Source organism: Rhineura floridana, chromosome 7, assembly GCF_030035675.1.
Source record: "Rhineura floridana isolate rRhiFlo1 chromosome 7, rRhiFlo1.hap2, whole genome shotgun sequence".
NCBI lineage: Eukaryota > Metazoa > Chordata > Lepidosauria > Squamata > Rhineuridae > Rhineura > Rhineura floridana.
This window is the reverse complement of record NC_084486.1, coordinates 5467321-5484291: the sequence shown is the minus strand read 5'-3', so window position 1 is coordinate 5484291 and position 16971 is coordinate 5467321. Positions and strand designations below refer to the sequence as shown.

The 16971-nt window shown below is 45.6% G+C and overlaps 1 protein-coding gene across 4 annotated transcripts in view; it reads left to right on the top strand.

The window, feature by feature from the left end:
- Nucleotides 1-16971, top strand: part of WDFY4 (WDFY family member 4) — a 463201-nt gene that overhangs the window by 123561 nt on the left and 322669 nt on the right. For all 4 annotated transcript variants that reach the window (XM_061634768.1, XM_061634767.1, XM_061634766.1 and 1 more), the window contains 3 exons: nucleotides 9120-9235; nucleotides 9960-10167; nucleotides 11128-11204. In XM_061634768.1, coding sequence (XP_061490752.1) covers nucleotides 9120-9235; nucleotides 9960-10167; nucleotides 11128-11204 — 401 coding nt within the window. The remainder of the gene's footprint in view (nucleotides 1-9119; nucleotides 9236-9959; nucleotides 10168-11127; nucleotides 11205-16971) is intronic.

The window sequence follows — 16971 nt, the reverse complement described above, 5'->3', positions numbered from 1 at the left end:
GGGTTCAAATGTGTGTACTTGAAGTTAGGTGGCCAGGACAGAATAGGGATTCTATTGGTGTACCACCCACCCCGCTGCTCCACAGTCTCCCTACCTGAGCTAGCCGGGGTAGTCTCGGGGTTGGTGTTGGAGTCCCCTCGGCTTGTGGTATTGGGTGACTTCAACATCCATGCTGAGACTGCTCTGTTGGGAGTGGCTCAGGACTTCATGGCCTCCATGACAACCATGGGTCTGTCCCAAGTAGTATCTGGCCCCACTCATGTTGCTGGTCACACCCTCAACCTTGTTTTCTGTGTTGGTCGGGATGACGGTGATCTTGGTGTGGAAGAACTTGCGGTGGTTCCGTTGTCATGGACAGATCACTACCTGGTCAGGTTTAGACTCACTGGGACTCAGAGCCTCTGCAGGGGTGGGGGACCGATTAGAATGGTCCGTCCCAAGAGGCTGATGGATCCGGATGGTTTCCTGATGGCTCTTGGAGATTTTCCTGTCACCTTGGCAGGTGATCCTGTCAAAGCCCTGGTTGATCTCTGGAATAGAGAAACGGACACGATCGCTCCCGAGCGTTCCCTCTTTCGGAGTGGAGCCAAACCGGCTCCATGGTTTTCCAAGGAGCTGGTGGTGATGAAGCATGTCAGACGGGGACTAGAGCAACATTGGCGGAAGACTCGGAGCGAAGCTGATCGATCTCGGGCTAGGGCCTATTTGAAGGCCTACTCCGAGGCAGTACGGGCTAAGAAGAAATCTTTCTTCTTGGCCTCCATTTCGTCTGCTGGGAGCCGTCCAGCGGAACTGTTTTGAGTGGTTAGGGGGCTTTTAAGTTCCAGCCCCTGTGAGGGTAATTCTGACCACTCAACAGACTGCTGTCAAGAATTTGCATGGCACTTTGCGGACAAAGTCGCTCAGATTCGCTGTGACTTGGATGCTAAAATTGATACAGTCTCTGAGGATGTAACTTTGGCGCCTGTTTGTCCAATTAAAATGGATTCTTTTCAACTTGTTCTACCCGAGGATGTGGACAAGATCCTTGGAGCGGCGCGTGCCACCACGTGTGTACTGGACCCTTGCCCTTCCTGGCTTATTAGAAGTACCAGAGGGGGACTGGTCGATTGGGTCAGGGGAATAGTTAATGCCTCTCTACAACAAGGCAGAATTCCATCATGCTTAAAGGAGGCAGTTATAAGACCACTGCTGAAAAAGCCCTCCCTGGATCCCTCTTTACTAGGTAACTACCGGCCAGTCTCCAATATTCAATTTTTAAGCAAGATAATAGAGCGTGTGGTGGTCGCCTAACTCCAGAGATTCCTGGATGATACGGATTATCTGGATCCATTTCAATCTGGTTTCAGGCCTGGCTATGGGACAGAGACGGCTTTGGTCGCCTTGGTGGATGACCTATGCAGAGAACTGGACGGGGAGTGTGTCTCTGCTGGTTCTACTGGACCTCTCAGCGGCTTTCGATACCATCGATCATGGTATCCTTCTGGGCCGCCTTGCTGAGATGGGACTTGGGGGCACTGTGTTACAGTGGCTCCAGTCCTTCCTGGAGGACCGAACCCAGAAGGTGGTACTGGGGGACTCCTGCTCGACCCCTTGGCCATTGACCTATGGGGTCCCTCAGGGTTCCGTTTTGTCCCCCATGTTATTCAACATCTACATGAAACCGCTGGGAGAGGTTGTCCGGGGTTTTGGGGTTCGGTGCCATTAGTATGCTGATGACACACAACTCTATTTCTCTTTTCCACCTGAAGCCAAGGAAGCCATACAGGCCCTAAACCAGTGTCTGGCATCAGTGATGGACTGGATGAGGGCAAACAAGTTGAGATTAAATCCTGACAAAACAGAGGTACTCCTGGTCAGTTGGAGGGCAGATCAGTGAATAGGGATTCAACTGGTGCTGGATGGGGTCGCACTCCCCCTGAAGTCTCAGGTTCGCAGTTTGGGTTTACTCCTGGACTCAGCTTTGAATTTGGAGGCCCAGATTGCTGCTGTATCCAGGAGCGCATTTGCCCAATTAAAACTGGTGCACCAGCTGCGCCCGTTCCTGGAGCTACCTGATCTGACTAGGGTGATGCATGCCTTGGTTACATCCCGCTTAGACTACTGTAACACGCTCTACGTGGGGCTGCCTTTGAAGACTGTTCAGAAACTTAAATTGGTACAAAGAGCTGCAGCCAGAGTGCTAACCGGGGCTGGTTACAGGGACCATACAACTCCCCTGTTACAACAGCTCCACTGGCTGCCAATTTGTTTATATTATATGAAGCCGCTGGGGGCGGTCATCAGGAGTTTTGGAGTGCGTTGTCATCAGTATGCTGATGACACACAGCTCTACTTCTCCTTTACATCTTCAGGTGAGGCAGTCGACGTGCTGAACCGTTGCCTGGCTGCGACAATGGACTGGATGAGAACTAACAAACTGAGACTCAATCCTGACAAGACTGAGATGCTGTTGGTGGATGGTTTCTCTGATCGGATGGTGGATATATACCCTGTCCTGGATGGGGTTACACTCCCCCTAAAGGAACAGGTGCGTAGTCTGGGAGTCATCTTAGACTCTTCCCTCACACTTGAGGCTCATGTAGCCTCGGTGGCCCGGAATGCAGTCTACCAACTTCGGTTGGTAGCCCAGCTACGTCCCTATCTGAGTAAGGAGGACCTCTCATCAGTGGTACATGCTATGGTAACCTCGCGTCTGGACTACTGCAATGCGCTTTACGTAGGGCTACCTTTGAAGACGATTCGGAAGCTACAGCTAGTGCAAAATGCGGCGGCCAGACTGCTAACAAGAACTAAGCGGTCTGAGCATATAACACCTGTGCTAGCCCGTTTGCACTGGCTTCCAATATGCTTCTGGGCCAGATTCAAAGTGTTGGTACTTACCTATAAAGCCTTATATGGCGCGGGACCACGATATCTGTCGGAACGCCTCTCCCGATATGAACCGGCCCGTACACTACGGTCTACTACGAAGGCCCTCCTCCGGCTTCCGACTCATAGGGAAGCCCAGAGAGTGGTGACAAGATCTAGGGCCTTCTCAGTGGTGGCCCCCAAACTATGGAATGGTCTCCCCGAGGAGGTGCGCCTGGCGCCGACACTATCATCTTTTCGGCGCCAGGTTAAAACCTTTCTCTTCTCTGAGGCATTTTAATTCCTGTTAATTCTAAATTATTATATTTTGATTTTAGACTGTACAGTTTTGTGTACAGTTTTGTGTTATTTTTATTGTATTTTTAATGTTCACCGCCCAGAGAGCTGTTGCTAGTCGGGCGGTATATAAGCTTAATAAAATAAAATAAATAAATAAATAAATTACAACAGCTCCACTGGCTGCCAATTTGTTTCCGGTCACAATTCAAAGTGCTGGTTTTGACCTACAAAGCCCTATACGGCTCAGGTCCAGACTATTTGACAGATCGTATCTCCCTACATGAACCTGTCTGGGATTTGAGATCTTCAGGTGAGGCCCTTCTTGTGTTCCCCACACCTTCGCAAGCACATATGACGCGGACACGAGATAGGGCCTTTTCGGTGGCCGCCCCTAGGCTGTGGAACTCCCTTCCGAGTGAGGTGCGATCAGCTCCCTCCTTGCCATCTTTCCGGCAACAAGTAAAGACTGTTTTATTTCAACGGGCATTTGGGATAGAGAACGACCAGGATTAAGTGTCATAGGTTTGGTGATTACATTATATGATTTTATTATTTTAAATTGTCCGCTGTTTTTAACCTATATTTTATGGTTTTAATTTTTCTCATAGTTTAATTCTTTTTTAATAATATACTCTGTATGTTTTAATGGTGTTGTTTTTAGTTGTAAGCCGCTCTGAGTCCTATTGGAAAAAGGGCGGGGTAGAAATAAAGTTTATTATTATTATTATTATTATTATTATTATTATTATTATTATTATCCAGTCCAAACCCCTGCTCAATGAAGGAATCCAAATCAAAGCATTGTAACCACAGCATTCTGTACTGACATGAGTGAGACTCTGTTAGCACTTAATTAGTCTGCTCTGAAATCTGCACTGGTTGCTGATTTGCTACTAGGCCAAGTTCAAGGAGTGCTTTCCATGTTACAGGTGCCACGGTTTCTTCTGCCCTTGTAAGAAATCAATCCTTTAGTGCAGCATTACCCAACCTTTTTTGACCCAACGCCCCTTTGCAAAATCTTTTTGTGCCCAGCGTCCCCCTCAGATTAGGTATATGCCAATGCTTCATATTCTTCCCTTAAAATATGAGTAATGCATAAAAGGTATTTTCAATTGTTATTACTGATCGTTTTTATCATGCCTTTTTATTGCACTTAGAGTACACATTGAATTCTTAGTATGCTTTATTAATATACATACATAGTTATAGAAAAGTAAACATCACAGAAACAATGGGTAGCAAGTGTGTCCCATTCCTGAAAAAAAACAGTGAATAACTGACTGTCTGCGTCACCCATTTGCACACAGCACTCATCTGTTGGAAGAATGCAGCCTCCACCAATACACCCAGGTTATCAAACACTCTCTCGTGATTGGTTCCAACATCCCTCAAGACAGCATCAAAACATTACCTAGTGCTGGGGCATGGCTAATATCGCCATTCCTTGATATGACACTGGCCGCTATTCAGAATTTCTTTACTAAAGAGGACACACTATTTATAGTGTTATTTCCATGCATTGAGACTATTAAATACATTCTAACTGGGGACAAAACAGTTTAAAAATTAATGATTTGTGTATTAAATAAAATTAAACTTAAATGCTTCAACTGTTGCTGTGGGGAGTTGTTGTGGGCTATAGGAGCTCCATCCCCCTCTGCAAGCACCCTGTTCATGTGACTACTGGTCTGGAGTGTTTACACCTTGTGTTCAGTCAGCAGGACAGACTGGGGATTCTGTTGGTGTACTACCCACCCCGCTGCCCAACAGACTCCCTAGCTGAGTTGACGGAGGTGGTCTCGGGTGTATTGTTGAGATCCCCCAGGCTGTTGGTTCTGGGGAATGTCAGCATCCATGCCGAGGCTGCCTTATCCGGGGCAGCTCAGGATTTCATGATCTCCATGACAGCCATGGGACTGTCTCAATATTGCATTGGCCCAACACATGTAGCAGGGCATACTCTAGACTTGTTTTTTGCCACTGGACATGGAGATGGTGATCTGAAAGTGGGTGGCCTTACATCAGTCCCTTTGTCATGGAAAGATCACTGCTTGCTGAAGTTTAGACTTACAGCAGCTTTTCCCATCTGCAAGGGCGGGGGACCTATTAAGTTGGTCCGCCCCCAGAGACTAATGGATCCGAATGGTTTCCAAAGGGCTCTAGGGAGTTTTCCAGCTGATTTGGCTGGTGCTCTTGTCAAAACTCTGGTTGAACTGTGGAATACAGAAATGACTCGGGTGGTTGACATGATTACTCCTGAGTGCCCCCTCCTATGTAGAGCTCGTACGGCTCCATGGTATACCCCAGAGCTGAGAGCGATGAAACTATAGGAGATGGCTTGAGAGCAGATGGAGACGAACTCCTGGTGGATGCAATTACACACTGTTAAGTGCCTATGGTAAGCTGTATTTAGGGGCAGTGAGGGCAACAAAAAACTCAATACTTTGCTGCTACTATCAAATCATCACTCTCCCACCCAGCAGAGCTCTTCAGAATTGTCTGGGGGCTATTACACTCTGGCCCCAAGGATATGGTAGAACCATCTGAGGCCCGCTGTAATGAATTTGCTAGGCACTTCCAGGATAAAATCTTTAGTATCTGCCGGCACTTAGACTCCAGTGTTATAGTAGGTGAATCAAGTGAGGCATCCAGAGCACAGCCTTGTCCCGATTTCTTGGATGAGTTTCAGTTGGTACAGCTTGAGGACGTTGACAAGGTGCTTGGACAGGTTTGTGCAACCACTTCTGTGCTGGATCCTTGCCCTTCTTGGCTAATAAAAGCTAGCAGGGATGGAACAGCCGGCTGGGCCAGGGAAGTGATTAATGCCTCTCTGTGAGATGAAGTGGTCCCTGGCTGCCTGAAAGAGGTGGTAATGAGACTACTCCGAAGAGACCTTCCCTGGACCCAGAAAATATTCATAACTATAAGCCAGTGGCAAATGTTCCATTCCTGGGCAAGGTCCTGGAACGAGTGGTTGCAGGGCAGCTTCAGACACTCTTGGATGAGACTGATTATCTGAATGCATTTCAGTCAGTTTTCAGGCCTGGTTTTGGCACGGAAACAGCCTTGGTCACCCTGTATGATGACCTTTGTCGGGAGAGAGACGGGGAGTGTGGCTCTGTTGATTCTCCTTGATCTCTCAGCGGCTTTTGATACCACCAACCATGGTATCCTTCTGGGACGACTGGCTGAGCTGAGAACAGGAGGGACTGCATGGCAGTGGTTCCACTCCTACTTGGCGGGTCAGCTGCAGAAGGTTGTGCTTGGGGAACATTGCTCTGCCCTGTGGATTCTCCAGTATGGGGTTCCACAGGGATCAGTTTTGTCCCCCATACTGTTCAACATCTACATGAAAAGGAGCTTTGGAGTGCATTGCCATCAGTACACTGATGACATGCAGTTCTGTTTCTCCATCTCATCCTTTTCAGGTGAGGCTGTCAATGTGCTAAACTGGTGCCTGGCTGCAACAATGGACTGGATGAGGGCTAATAAACTGAGGATCAATCCAGACAAGACTGAGATGCTGTTAGTGAGTGGTTCATCTGACCAGATGGTGGATGTCCAACCTGTCCTGGATGGGGTCGCACTCCCCCTGAAAGAGCAGGTTCATAGCTTGGGGGTTCTCCTAGAACCATCTCTGTCACTTGAGGTTCAGGTTGCCTCAGTAGCACGGAGTGCCTTCTGCCAACTCCAGTTGGTGGCCCAGCTACACCCCTATCTGGACAGGAATAACCTGGCTTCAGTTGTCCATGCTCCGTTAACCTCCAAGTTAGATTACTGCAATGCGCTCTACGTGGGGCTGCTTTTGAAGACAGTTCGGAAACTGTAGCTTGTGCAAAATGCAGTGGCCAGATTGGTAACAGGGACCAGACGGTCCGAACTTATAAAACCAATTCTGGCCCTCCTGCATTGGCAGCCTGTATGTTTCCGAGCCCGATTCAAGGTGCTGGTTTTAACCTATAAAGCCTTACATGGCTTGGGACCACAATACCTAATGGAACTCCTCTCCCGACATGAACCCACCCATATACTACACTCAACATCAAAGGTCCTTCTCCAGGTGTCTACCCCGAGGGAAGCTGGGAGTGTGGCAACAAGGGAGAGGGCCTTCTCAGTGGTGGCCCCCAAATAATGGAATGGTTTTTTTTGACGAGGTGCGCCTGGCGCCAACACATCTTTTCGGCACCAGGTCAAGACTTTCCTCTTCTCCCAGGCATTTTTAACAGCATTTGAATAGCATGTTTTTAACTTGCCTATCAGTTTTTATGGGTTTTAATTTGGTATGGTTTTAGATTTGTATACTTGTTTTTAATGTTTTTAATGGTTGTAAACTGCCCAGAGAGCTTAAATAAATAAAATAAATAAATGTTAAACAGTTATCGCCCAGTGGCAAATATTCCGTTTCTGGGCAAGGTGCTTGAGAAGGTGGTGATGGTCCAGCTTCAAGCATACTTGGAGAAAACTGATTACTTGGATCCATTCCAGTCTGGCTTCAGGCTTGGCCATGGCACTGAAACTGCCTTGGTCACCTTGGTTGATGACATCTGTTAGGTAAGAGAGCAGGAATGTGACACTGCTCATTCTCCTTGATGTCTCAGCGGCTTTTGATACAGTTGACCACAATATCCTTCTGGAACTTCTCAAGGAGGTGAGGGTGGGGGCTCTGTGCTTCAGTGGTTCCACTCGTACCTCCAAAGCCACTTCCAAAATGTAGTTATGGGAAGCTATTGTTCAGCACCATAGGAATTATCCTATGGTGTTCCACAGGGTTCCATCTTATCTCCCATGCTATTTAACATCTCTATGAAGCCACTGAGAGTTGTCATCAGATTTGGAGTGAGGTGCCATCAATATGTAGATGATGCCCAACTCTACCTCTCTATTCCATCTGAATCAGGAAAGACAGCTGAGGTGTTGAACTGCTGCTTGGAGGCAGTGATGCACTGAATGTGGGTGAATAAATTGAGGCTGAATCCTGAAAAGACAGAGGTGTTATGTGTCCATAGTTCTTATGTCCAGGAGATGGGAAGATAGTTTGCTCTGGATGTGGTTGAAGGAGGCAGTCCACAGTCTGGGGTACTCCTTAATCCAACACTGTCACTGGAGGTTCAGATGACTTCAGTGGCTAGGAGTGCCTTTATCCAGCTCTGGTTGGTTTGCCAGCTTCAGCTCCTTTTGGACAGAGAAGACTTGGCCACAGTGCTCCATGCTCTGATAACTTCCAGACTGGATTATTGCAATGCACTGTACGTGGGGCTGCCCTTGAAGGTGACTCGGAAACTTCAGCTGGTCCAAAATGCAGCAACCAGATTACTGGCAGGAGTTCCTTTTAGGCCTCATAAAACTCCTGTTTTAAAACAGCTGCAGTGGTTGCCAGTTTATTTGTAGGCCCAGTTCAAGATGTTTAAAGCCCTAAATGACTTAGGTCCCAAATATTTGAAAAACCATCTCCTTTTCTGCAGACCCTCTCAGGTTTTGAGATCAGCAGAGCGAGCCCTTTTGGTAGTTCTGACACTCTCAGAAGCTTGGGGGGGGTCGGTGGGCGGGAGAGGGCATTCTCTGTGGCAGCCCCTAAGTTGTGGACCTTCCTCCCCACCGAGGTATGTTTGGCAACTTCATTATATAGCTTTTGGCAAATGCTGAAGATGTACCTCTTTACTTTGGCCTTCAACACCTGAGATGTATATTTTTAGGACCCACCCTGTTTTCTGTGATGTTGTTTAGATTGTTTTTAACTGTTTTAATTATGTGTTTGAAAATTGTTGTAACCCTCCCTGGGACCTCTGGGTGAAGGGTGGGTAATAAATTCTGATGATGGTGGTGATATTATTGTTGACAACCCCCACTCAATGCAGGATCCAGCTTAAAGCATAAGCTGGGTTAGGCTGCATCACACAAAAGTTCCTGTGACTGTTGTTTTCTTTTTTTCTTTTTGTGAGCAAAATCTTCCTTTGGCTTGCATTTTTCAGACAGTTTCTTTGCCTCAGAACAACATTGCTACCTGTAGCATCTGGACTTAGTAGAAGGGTATCCACAACTTCTCTGAGTCACATAAGTGGTTCATATCAAGCATCTTGGAATGAAGGTGAGAGCTGCCGGGTACTGAACGTTCTGTGAAGGTAATAGAAGTCCACCTGGTGTCTTTCGGTTGGGTTATCTGACTGTTCTTTGACTACAGTACTGTTTTCTCTTTGGATGATGGCAACAGTTCATTGGAGTAGTTGCCCTAAAGAAATAGTAGGCAATGTGATACTGGAATAGATGGATCTTCTTGTCCATCATATGTTTCATGTTATTAAGTCCTACATAACGTAACAGAACCTAGATTACATTGCTTTTAAAGCTGGAATAACAATTAGCAAATGTGTAACCGTGTCTGGGTTAGACATTTTACTGTCTTTTATTTTAAAGCACAGTGGACCATTCATTTTCAATTTTGTCACATTTTCTAGTGGTTGAAGTTATACTATTTAGCCCTCAGATCATGGTCCTATCTCACAATTGTTTTTGCTGTGTTCCTATGGGACTGCCTTCAAGTCGATCCTGACTTTTGGCAACCCTATGAACAGGGTTTTCATTGTAAGCGGTATTCAGAGGTGGTTTACCATTGCCTCCCTCTGAGGCTGAGAGACAGTGACTGGCCCAAGGTCACCCAGTGAGCTTCATGGCTGTGTGGGGATTCAAACCCTGGTCTCCCAGGTCGTAGTCCAGCATCTTTTTCCTCCAATTGCACCTCTCAGAATTCTCACTTGAGGGCAGAACTTGAGATCCACAACAGAGCGGATGACACTATGTATTTGCTGTTATAGGTTCAGAAGTATCTATAATGAACGATTCTGCAAATCTTCATCATGCTTCCTCGGTCTCAGACACATCCTGGATATCCAACAGCTCTGCAATGGCTCTCCAGGCAGCCATGAGCCTGATTTCTATGACAACTCCACGCAGCCTCAGTTCACACTGTGCCTGCCTGACACCTTCCTTTGTGGAATTTGACATGTCCCTGGAAGGATATGGGTACTACATTTGCTTCTGCTTCTCCTTATGACCCCAGCTTGGCACTCACATCCTCTGCCTTCAGCCCCATATATTTCCTGTTCAATTCACAAGAATGGCACATAATTTCACTGCAATGTTGTGTTTCCCTCTTTCACATATCTATTACTTTGCCAGCTTACTGACAAATTGCCTATTTAGGGAAATAGAACAGGTAATGGTCTGATCCAAGGCAATTCCATGGGCGAAGGTTTCTCCATTTCTTATGTTGATTATAGCATTGCCCAAAAAAGTGCCCCTGACATGGAAATGATTGGGGAAATCCTTTTAAATCCAGGGCCTGCATACACGTATGAGAACCATCAGTGCGTGCACCTCCTGAATCAGGATCAGCATCTTTGGCCCAGCTTCTTTTGCTATAAGATTATTCAGCCTTTTGAGTTTGCGTAGAAATCATCATAGAGAAGAACAGAAAGGAAGCTAATTTTTTGCTAGTCGGTGCTGGTGCTCCTCCTCCTTCTCCAAGATGCTTATTTAGTGCTAGCAGCATGGCAGCTTTGTATATATATTGCACTGGCAGAGTTCCCATAGTTTTTAATTAGATGAACAAGAAAAGCTTGGGGGAAGGGAGGCTGAAACCTCTATAATAGTGCAGAGTTATTTTAACCTCATGTATGGATATGTCTGTGGGTTTTAAAAAACACCTAGAAGTAAGAATTACTCCATATAATGTAGTGCTGTGCTGAACCCTACTCATGCATTTCCAAAAAATATTTCCCTCTTCCTGAAAGGTGTCATATAAAATATTGGAAGTAAAATAAACAAACAATAGGGATTAGGTAGTGAAGAGTCTAGAGCAAGTCCAATGCTGACTGTGAGAGACCTATTTTGCTTTCTGATGAGCAGGGTTTTATTGTTATCTATTTATCTAATTTTATCTATTTTGGATATATCCAATATTATCTTTCTCATGTGTTGCAGCTGTTTGTTTCTTCCGGCATTGGCTACTGTTCTGGGTCCCAACACTGAATACTCCATCATGGGAGGAACTGGAAAAGGTAGGTGTTTCTAGGTGAATGCAAATCCCACTGCAGACTATCCACTTGGTCTGCATTATGACCATGCAGTATTTTGCAGGCAGAGTCTGCAATCATTTGAACTTGGCTACATAGTCTGGCATCACCTTGGATGTATCAACATGACTCTGCCTGCAAAATACTGCATGGTCATCATGTAGATATGTTTCAGCTTCTCCATCCTGACTACTTGGAGGTTTGAGGTCTGTAATGTGTGCTCTTGACTCATGCTCTTCCTGACTAATTAAAGCTGGGATAGCTTGCTTATGCATGTGGATCTCTGAGGTGGCGAATGTGCCTCTGAAAGAAAGTATGGTCTCCTCTATAAGGCAGGGGTATAACCTCTTCTGGATAAATCTTCCCTTGCATGTTTTCAGCAAGGTCCCCTGTGAAGTTCTTGTTAGCAAACTGGAAAACATGGGCTAGACACTATTAGGTGACTTTGTAGCTGAAAGAGTATCAGTGGTTCCTTGTCAACCTGAAGAGAAGTAAAAAGGGTGCCACCATGTGTTCTGTCCTGGGGCCCAGTGTTGTTCAACATCTTTATAAATGATTTGGAGGGGCTGCTCATCAAATTTGCAGATGACATCAAACTGGGTTGGATACCAAATGCCTTAGACAGAAATAGGATTCAATCTGATCTTGGCAGGATGGAGAAATGGGCCAAAACTTTAAAAAATGAATTCTATCAGAGATAAATGTATTTGGTAGGAAGAGTGCCACCCTGGGCTCGTACTGGGAGAAAGGGCGGGGTATAAATCTAATAAATAAATAAAAGGAATCAGGTGCAGAAATGCAGAATGTGAGACACCGAGCTTGAGAACAAAACATATGAAAAAGATTTTGGAGTTTTAGTAGACCACAAGCTCAATGTGCAATCTGGCAGCAAAAAAGTCTAATGCAATTTTAGGTTGCATATATCAGCTGAAATGTAGTGTCCAGATTGCAAGCAAATGGTACAGTGGTGTACTCTGCTGTGCTCAGACTTCACCTGGAATACTGTGTCCAATTCTGGGCACTGGAGTTTGGGAAGGATATCACTGAACTGAAATGTGTCCAGAGGAGGACGTAAGTCATGTGAGGGATTTGGAGACCAAGTCCTATGAGGAAAGGTAGAAGGAGTTTAGTATGTTTAGCCTGGAGAAGAGATTATTAAGAGACAATATCATAGCCATCTTCAACATATAGATGATGGAGCAAATTTGTTTTTTGTTGCTCTAGAGCAGCCTTTCCCAACCAGTGTGCCTCCAGATATTGTTGGACCACAACTCCCATCAGCCTCAGCCAGCATTGCCAATGGTCAAGAAAGATGGGAATTGTGGTCCAACAACATCTGAAGGCACACTGGTTGGGAAAGGCTGCTCTAGAGAGTAAGGTCCAAAATTGTTTAAATTATAAGACAAATGATTTAGACGAAACATTAGGAAGTATTTCCTGGTTGGTATGAGACTGCCTGTGAAGGTGTGCTCTCTTTCGTTTGAGGTGGCAGATCAGGGATGCTGTAGTGGTGAATTTCCAACATTGGCTGAGGTTGGACTAGATGGTCTTTGATATCACTTCCATCTGTAAGATTCTAGATCTAGTGGATCTGAACAACTGCCATCCAGTATAGAACTTCCCATTTGTAGGTATTGGAGTTGGTAGTGGAATCTCAGTTCCAGGTAGTTCTAAATTATTTTGATTCATTTAGTCTTGTCTCTGGACTGATTTTGGGACTGAAACTGTCTCAGTCATTATGATGAATGACTGTGCCAGAAGATGAGAGGAGGAATGTGACCCTGTTGATTTTCCTAGGTCTTTCAGCAGCTTTCATCCATGGTGTTCTGTGGGCCACCATTCAGAATGGGGTTTGGAGGTACTGTATTATGATGGTGTGTCTCCAGTCCTTTTTGGAGGGTGGTCCCAGAAGGTGGTCCTGGGGAACTATTGTTCCATCTCATGGCCTTTGGTTTATGGGTGCTACAGGGTTCTGTCTTGTTCTCCATGTTCTTTAACATCTACATGAAACTGCTGTCAGATATCATCTGGAGGTTTGGGCTGAAGTGACACCAATATATCTAACCGTTGTTTTTACTGTATTTTAATGGTTTTTACTGTATTTTTTTATTTGTTGTAAACCACTTTGATTTTTTAAAAAATGAAATAGTGCTATATAACTATATTTATAAATAATAAATAAATAAATATGTGGCTGACATTCAACTTTACCTCTCATTTCCATCAGCTAATTCCAGTGAGACAGTGGAAACCCTAGACCAATGTCTGGAGGCAGTTCTGATATTAATGAGGGCAAACAAATTTGAATTGAAACCAGACAAGATGGAAGTGCTGTTAACTGAAAGTTCTGCTAATCTGGATGAGGTATGCAACCTACCTTGGATGGGGTTGCACTTCCCCCAAAGAATCAAATGCACAGTTTGGGGATTCTCTGTGACCCAGTGTCATCCCTGGATGTTTAGATGATGCCAGTGGTGCCTTTTATCAGCTTTGGCTGGTTTGCTAACCACAACCCTACCTGGAGAAGTTGGATTTAGTCACTCATGCACTTGTGCTCTCTGCTGCCTTTAACATAAATTCAGAAACTTCAACTGATTAAAATAAGGCCGCCAGGATGGTGGTAAAGACAAGACAGTCAGCACTCATTACACTGATCCAGCACTAATGATTTTCCAGACTTAAATCAAAGCCCTTGGCCTTTCAGAAAAGACAACTTGTGAAGCAGGCACATACAAAGTCCCTCTTTAGCAACAGGAATAAACAGCCAACAATGGTTTGCAGGTAAAAACAGGCCACAACTTTAGTGATTAAAGCATGTAAGCAGGGTTGGCATGGCAGCAGGGCAAGGATCTGAGGAATCACCCTTGGAAGTTGGCTAGCATTAGACCCAGGTTGGGCACAAGCCCAAGGTGCCTGTGGTCATGCTGACCAACCAATGGAGGGGTTGTGAGCTGGATCAGGCAGTGCCCCTTCTGAGCAAGAGGCATGGCCAGCAAATACCCCACTAGACCTCCTATGGGAGCCATCCTTATGTTTGATCCTCCCCAATGCCATTTCTGCTCAAGTTGTGACAGAAAAATAAGAATGTCTACACTCCCACACTCCTGCTAGTGACGCCGCTGAGGGTTGGTATGGCAGAAGGGCAAGGATCCACTGCATTATGGTGGCCCATGTTGATGGAATGCTGAGTCATCCAACAAGAAATTGGGAATCACCCTTGGGAGCTGGCCAGAGTTAGACTGAGATGAGGCACAAGTCGAAAACACCTGTGGCCCCACTGACCAACCAGTGTGTGTGTGAGAGAGAGAGCTGGATGAAGCAACACCCCTCCTAAGCTAGGGTTATGTCCAGCAAGAACTGAGTTGTGGGAAGGCCCCATTGCACTACCAAGCTGACAGCCCCAATTCTAAAGAAATGCTTGCCAAATACCTTTTTGGGAAAACCCACTGCAGCAAGGCATAGCCTGAGGGCTAGTGATGGGATCCGTTACAGTGCTGATTTGAAAGCATTCTGTCAACCTTACAAGGTGCTATTGATTTGAGTTCATTCTTTGTCTGCTAGATGCTGCTTTTACCAGTCCATTTTCCCCTCACAAAAAATATTGGTATTAATATTGATATTTTTGAAAGAAATAGCAATAATTTCAAAGAAAATATAGATAAATGAAAGGAAATATAGATAAAATCATTGTTCTAAATATCAATATTTTAGAGGCACTTTTTTTTAAAAAAAATCCATTTTCAAAAATAACTGTGGAAAATTGCTACATAAAAATCCAACCCTCAACTATAGAGAATAAGTGAATTAATGGAAAATTCAGTACCAAATCCAAATTGGGTGGAATTCTAGTACATCTGTACTAAGGAACCCTGTGAACTGGTGCCTAGTGAGAGGAGATGTATCAAAGTGGATAAAGAACTGTCCTGAGCACTGAGGCCTCAAGAGGAGATAAACTTTGGTGTCTTGCAGTGGGCATGGGCCCTTTGCTGCAGATGGACTGAGTGAGAATGAATTCCCCTTAGTAGTTTGGTCTGAGTTTGACTTACGAATGGTGACTGATAACTTGGCTTTGGCCATAGCCACATCACCCCTTTGAAAAGATATGGTCAAGATGTCGCCTTTGGGACTGTGAACTCATCCACCCCCAGGGCCCCAAAGAAAGCTAAGGTGAATGCTGCCCTGAAGAGGGCTGCCCTGTAACTGGATCAGCACACCGTGTGCAACTGTTCTACTAAGAGTGAAAGAATGTCATAAATGATGGGGTGCCTAGGTGTCTTTCATGGGTCCCACCTCCTCCAATCCTCAATAGCTCTGAAGGAGTTGCAGGGCTGTGGGAATCCCCGTGCTTCTGAGAAAAATGAGATAGCAGCTAGGTGGAATGCCATGGTCTTGGGGGCTCATCCTTGGTCCCTAAGATCAAATAAGTGTCTAAGAACCATAACTTCTGAAGCTAGCCAAGACCTCTGGGACCCCTGTGCTTTGGCAAATTGAACAAATGCCTCCTCCATTGCCAGGTATGAATGGAAAGTGGAAGGTACAGTAGAACCTCAGTCTCTCACAGGGCGTTCAGAAATACCTCTGGCTTGGCATTGGCCATGGATGTGAGTGCCCAATTCTTCTTTCCTGAAAGCAAAACAAAGCATCTGTACTGTTGTCTGCCCTGGGACATGGCATGCTGAAAATGAGATGTGAGCAGGACCAATCACAACAGGACCAATTCCCAAACCAAGATCATCATGACCCACTCTGAGCGATACAACTGCTTGTTAAGAACTAACTATGGCCTGATTATCACACCAATATCACACCTTCTTGTTCCTGAAGTGCTCTTTCCACAGGAACACAGCTATAAGGAAGAGTTCCTTGCAGCAGCCCATTGCTCTGGCCAGCACTTGGTGCACAAATGGCCTTTGAAGTAAACCCCAAAGCCAAGGCTCCAAGAAGCATCTGATTAGACCTACAAATCAGTTTCCGCATCCAAGCTATCCTGCCAGAAAGAAACTCCATTGAATTGTTTGAAGAAGTGGACCCAGACCAAGAAGTCTTGCTTTATGGAACTAGTGATGCGGATGTGGTGGTGAGAAGAAGGAACCCCAGTCGTGGCGCAGGCAAGCCTAGTGTAAAATGCCCAGCAGGTGCAGTTTAAATGCCCAAGTAGGACTTGAAACTCCCTGACTTTGGTTTACTCAACATCTCCTGTAGAGCTTTTGCAGGTTGGCCCACTTGTCTGGAAGAAGGCTGGAGGAGGCTGCTGTGAGTCTAACATAACCTAGGTATGTTAGTACACTAGCTGGCCCCTCTTTTCTGGAGCCAAGGGAAACCCAAAATAGTCTGCTGCCCTCTGGAACGCTGACAGCGCTTCAGGGCACTCACTGGTGCCTGCAAATAGGAAATCATCCAGATAATGGATTACCTGGTGACTCAGATTCATGGCAGACAGCCAACTCCAAGAAGGTGCTGAATGCCTCGAATGCTGCACAGGTAATGGAACAATCCATGGGCGTGTACCAGCTATGCCCAAACTTAAACCCAAGAAGGTTATAATCCTGTGGATGCACTGAGATGAGTCAGAAGGCTGATTGGATATTGCACTTAGCCATGAGAGCTCCAAGCCTCCATTCCCTAACTGCCCTGTCAAAGGATGCTTAGTGTACTGAGCATAACTCAGGGGGAATTGAGTCATTGACTGAGGAACCCCTCAGAAATGATAGACTGTGTATGAGATGGACCTCCCCAAGAGTCTTAGAATCAT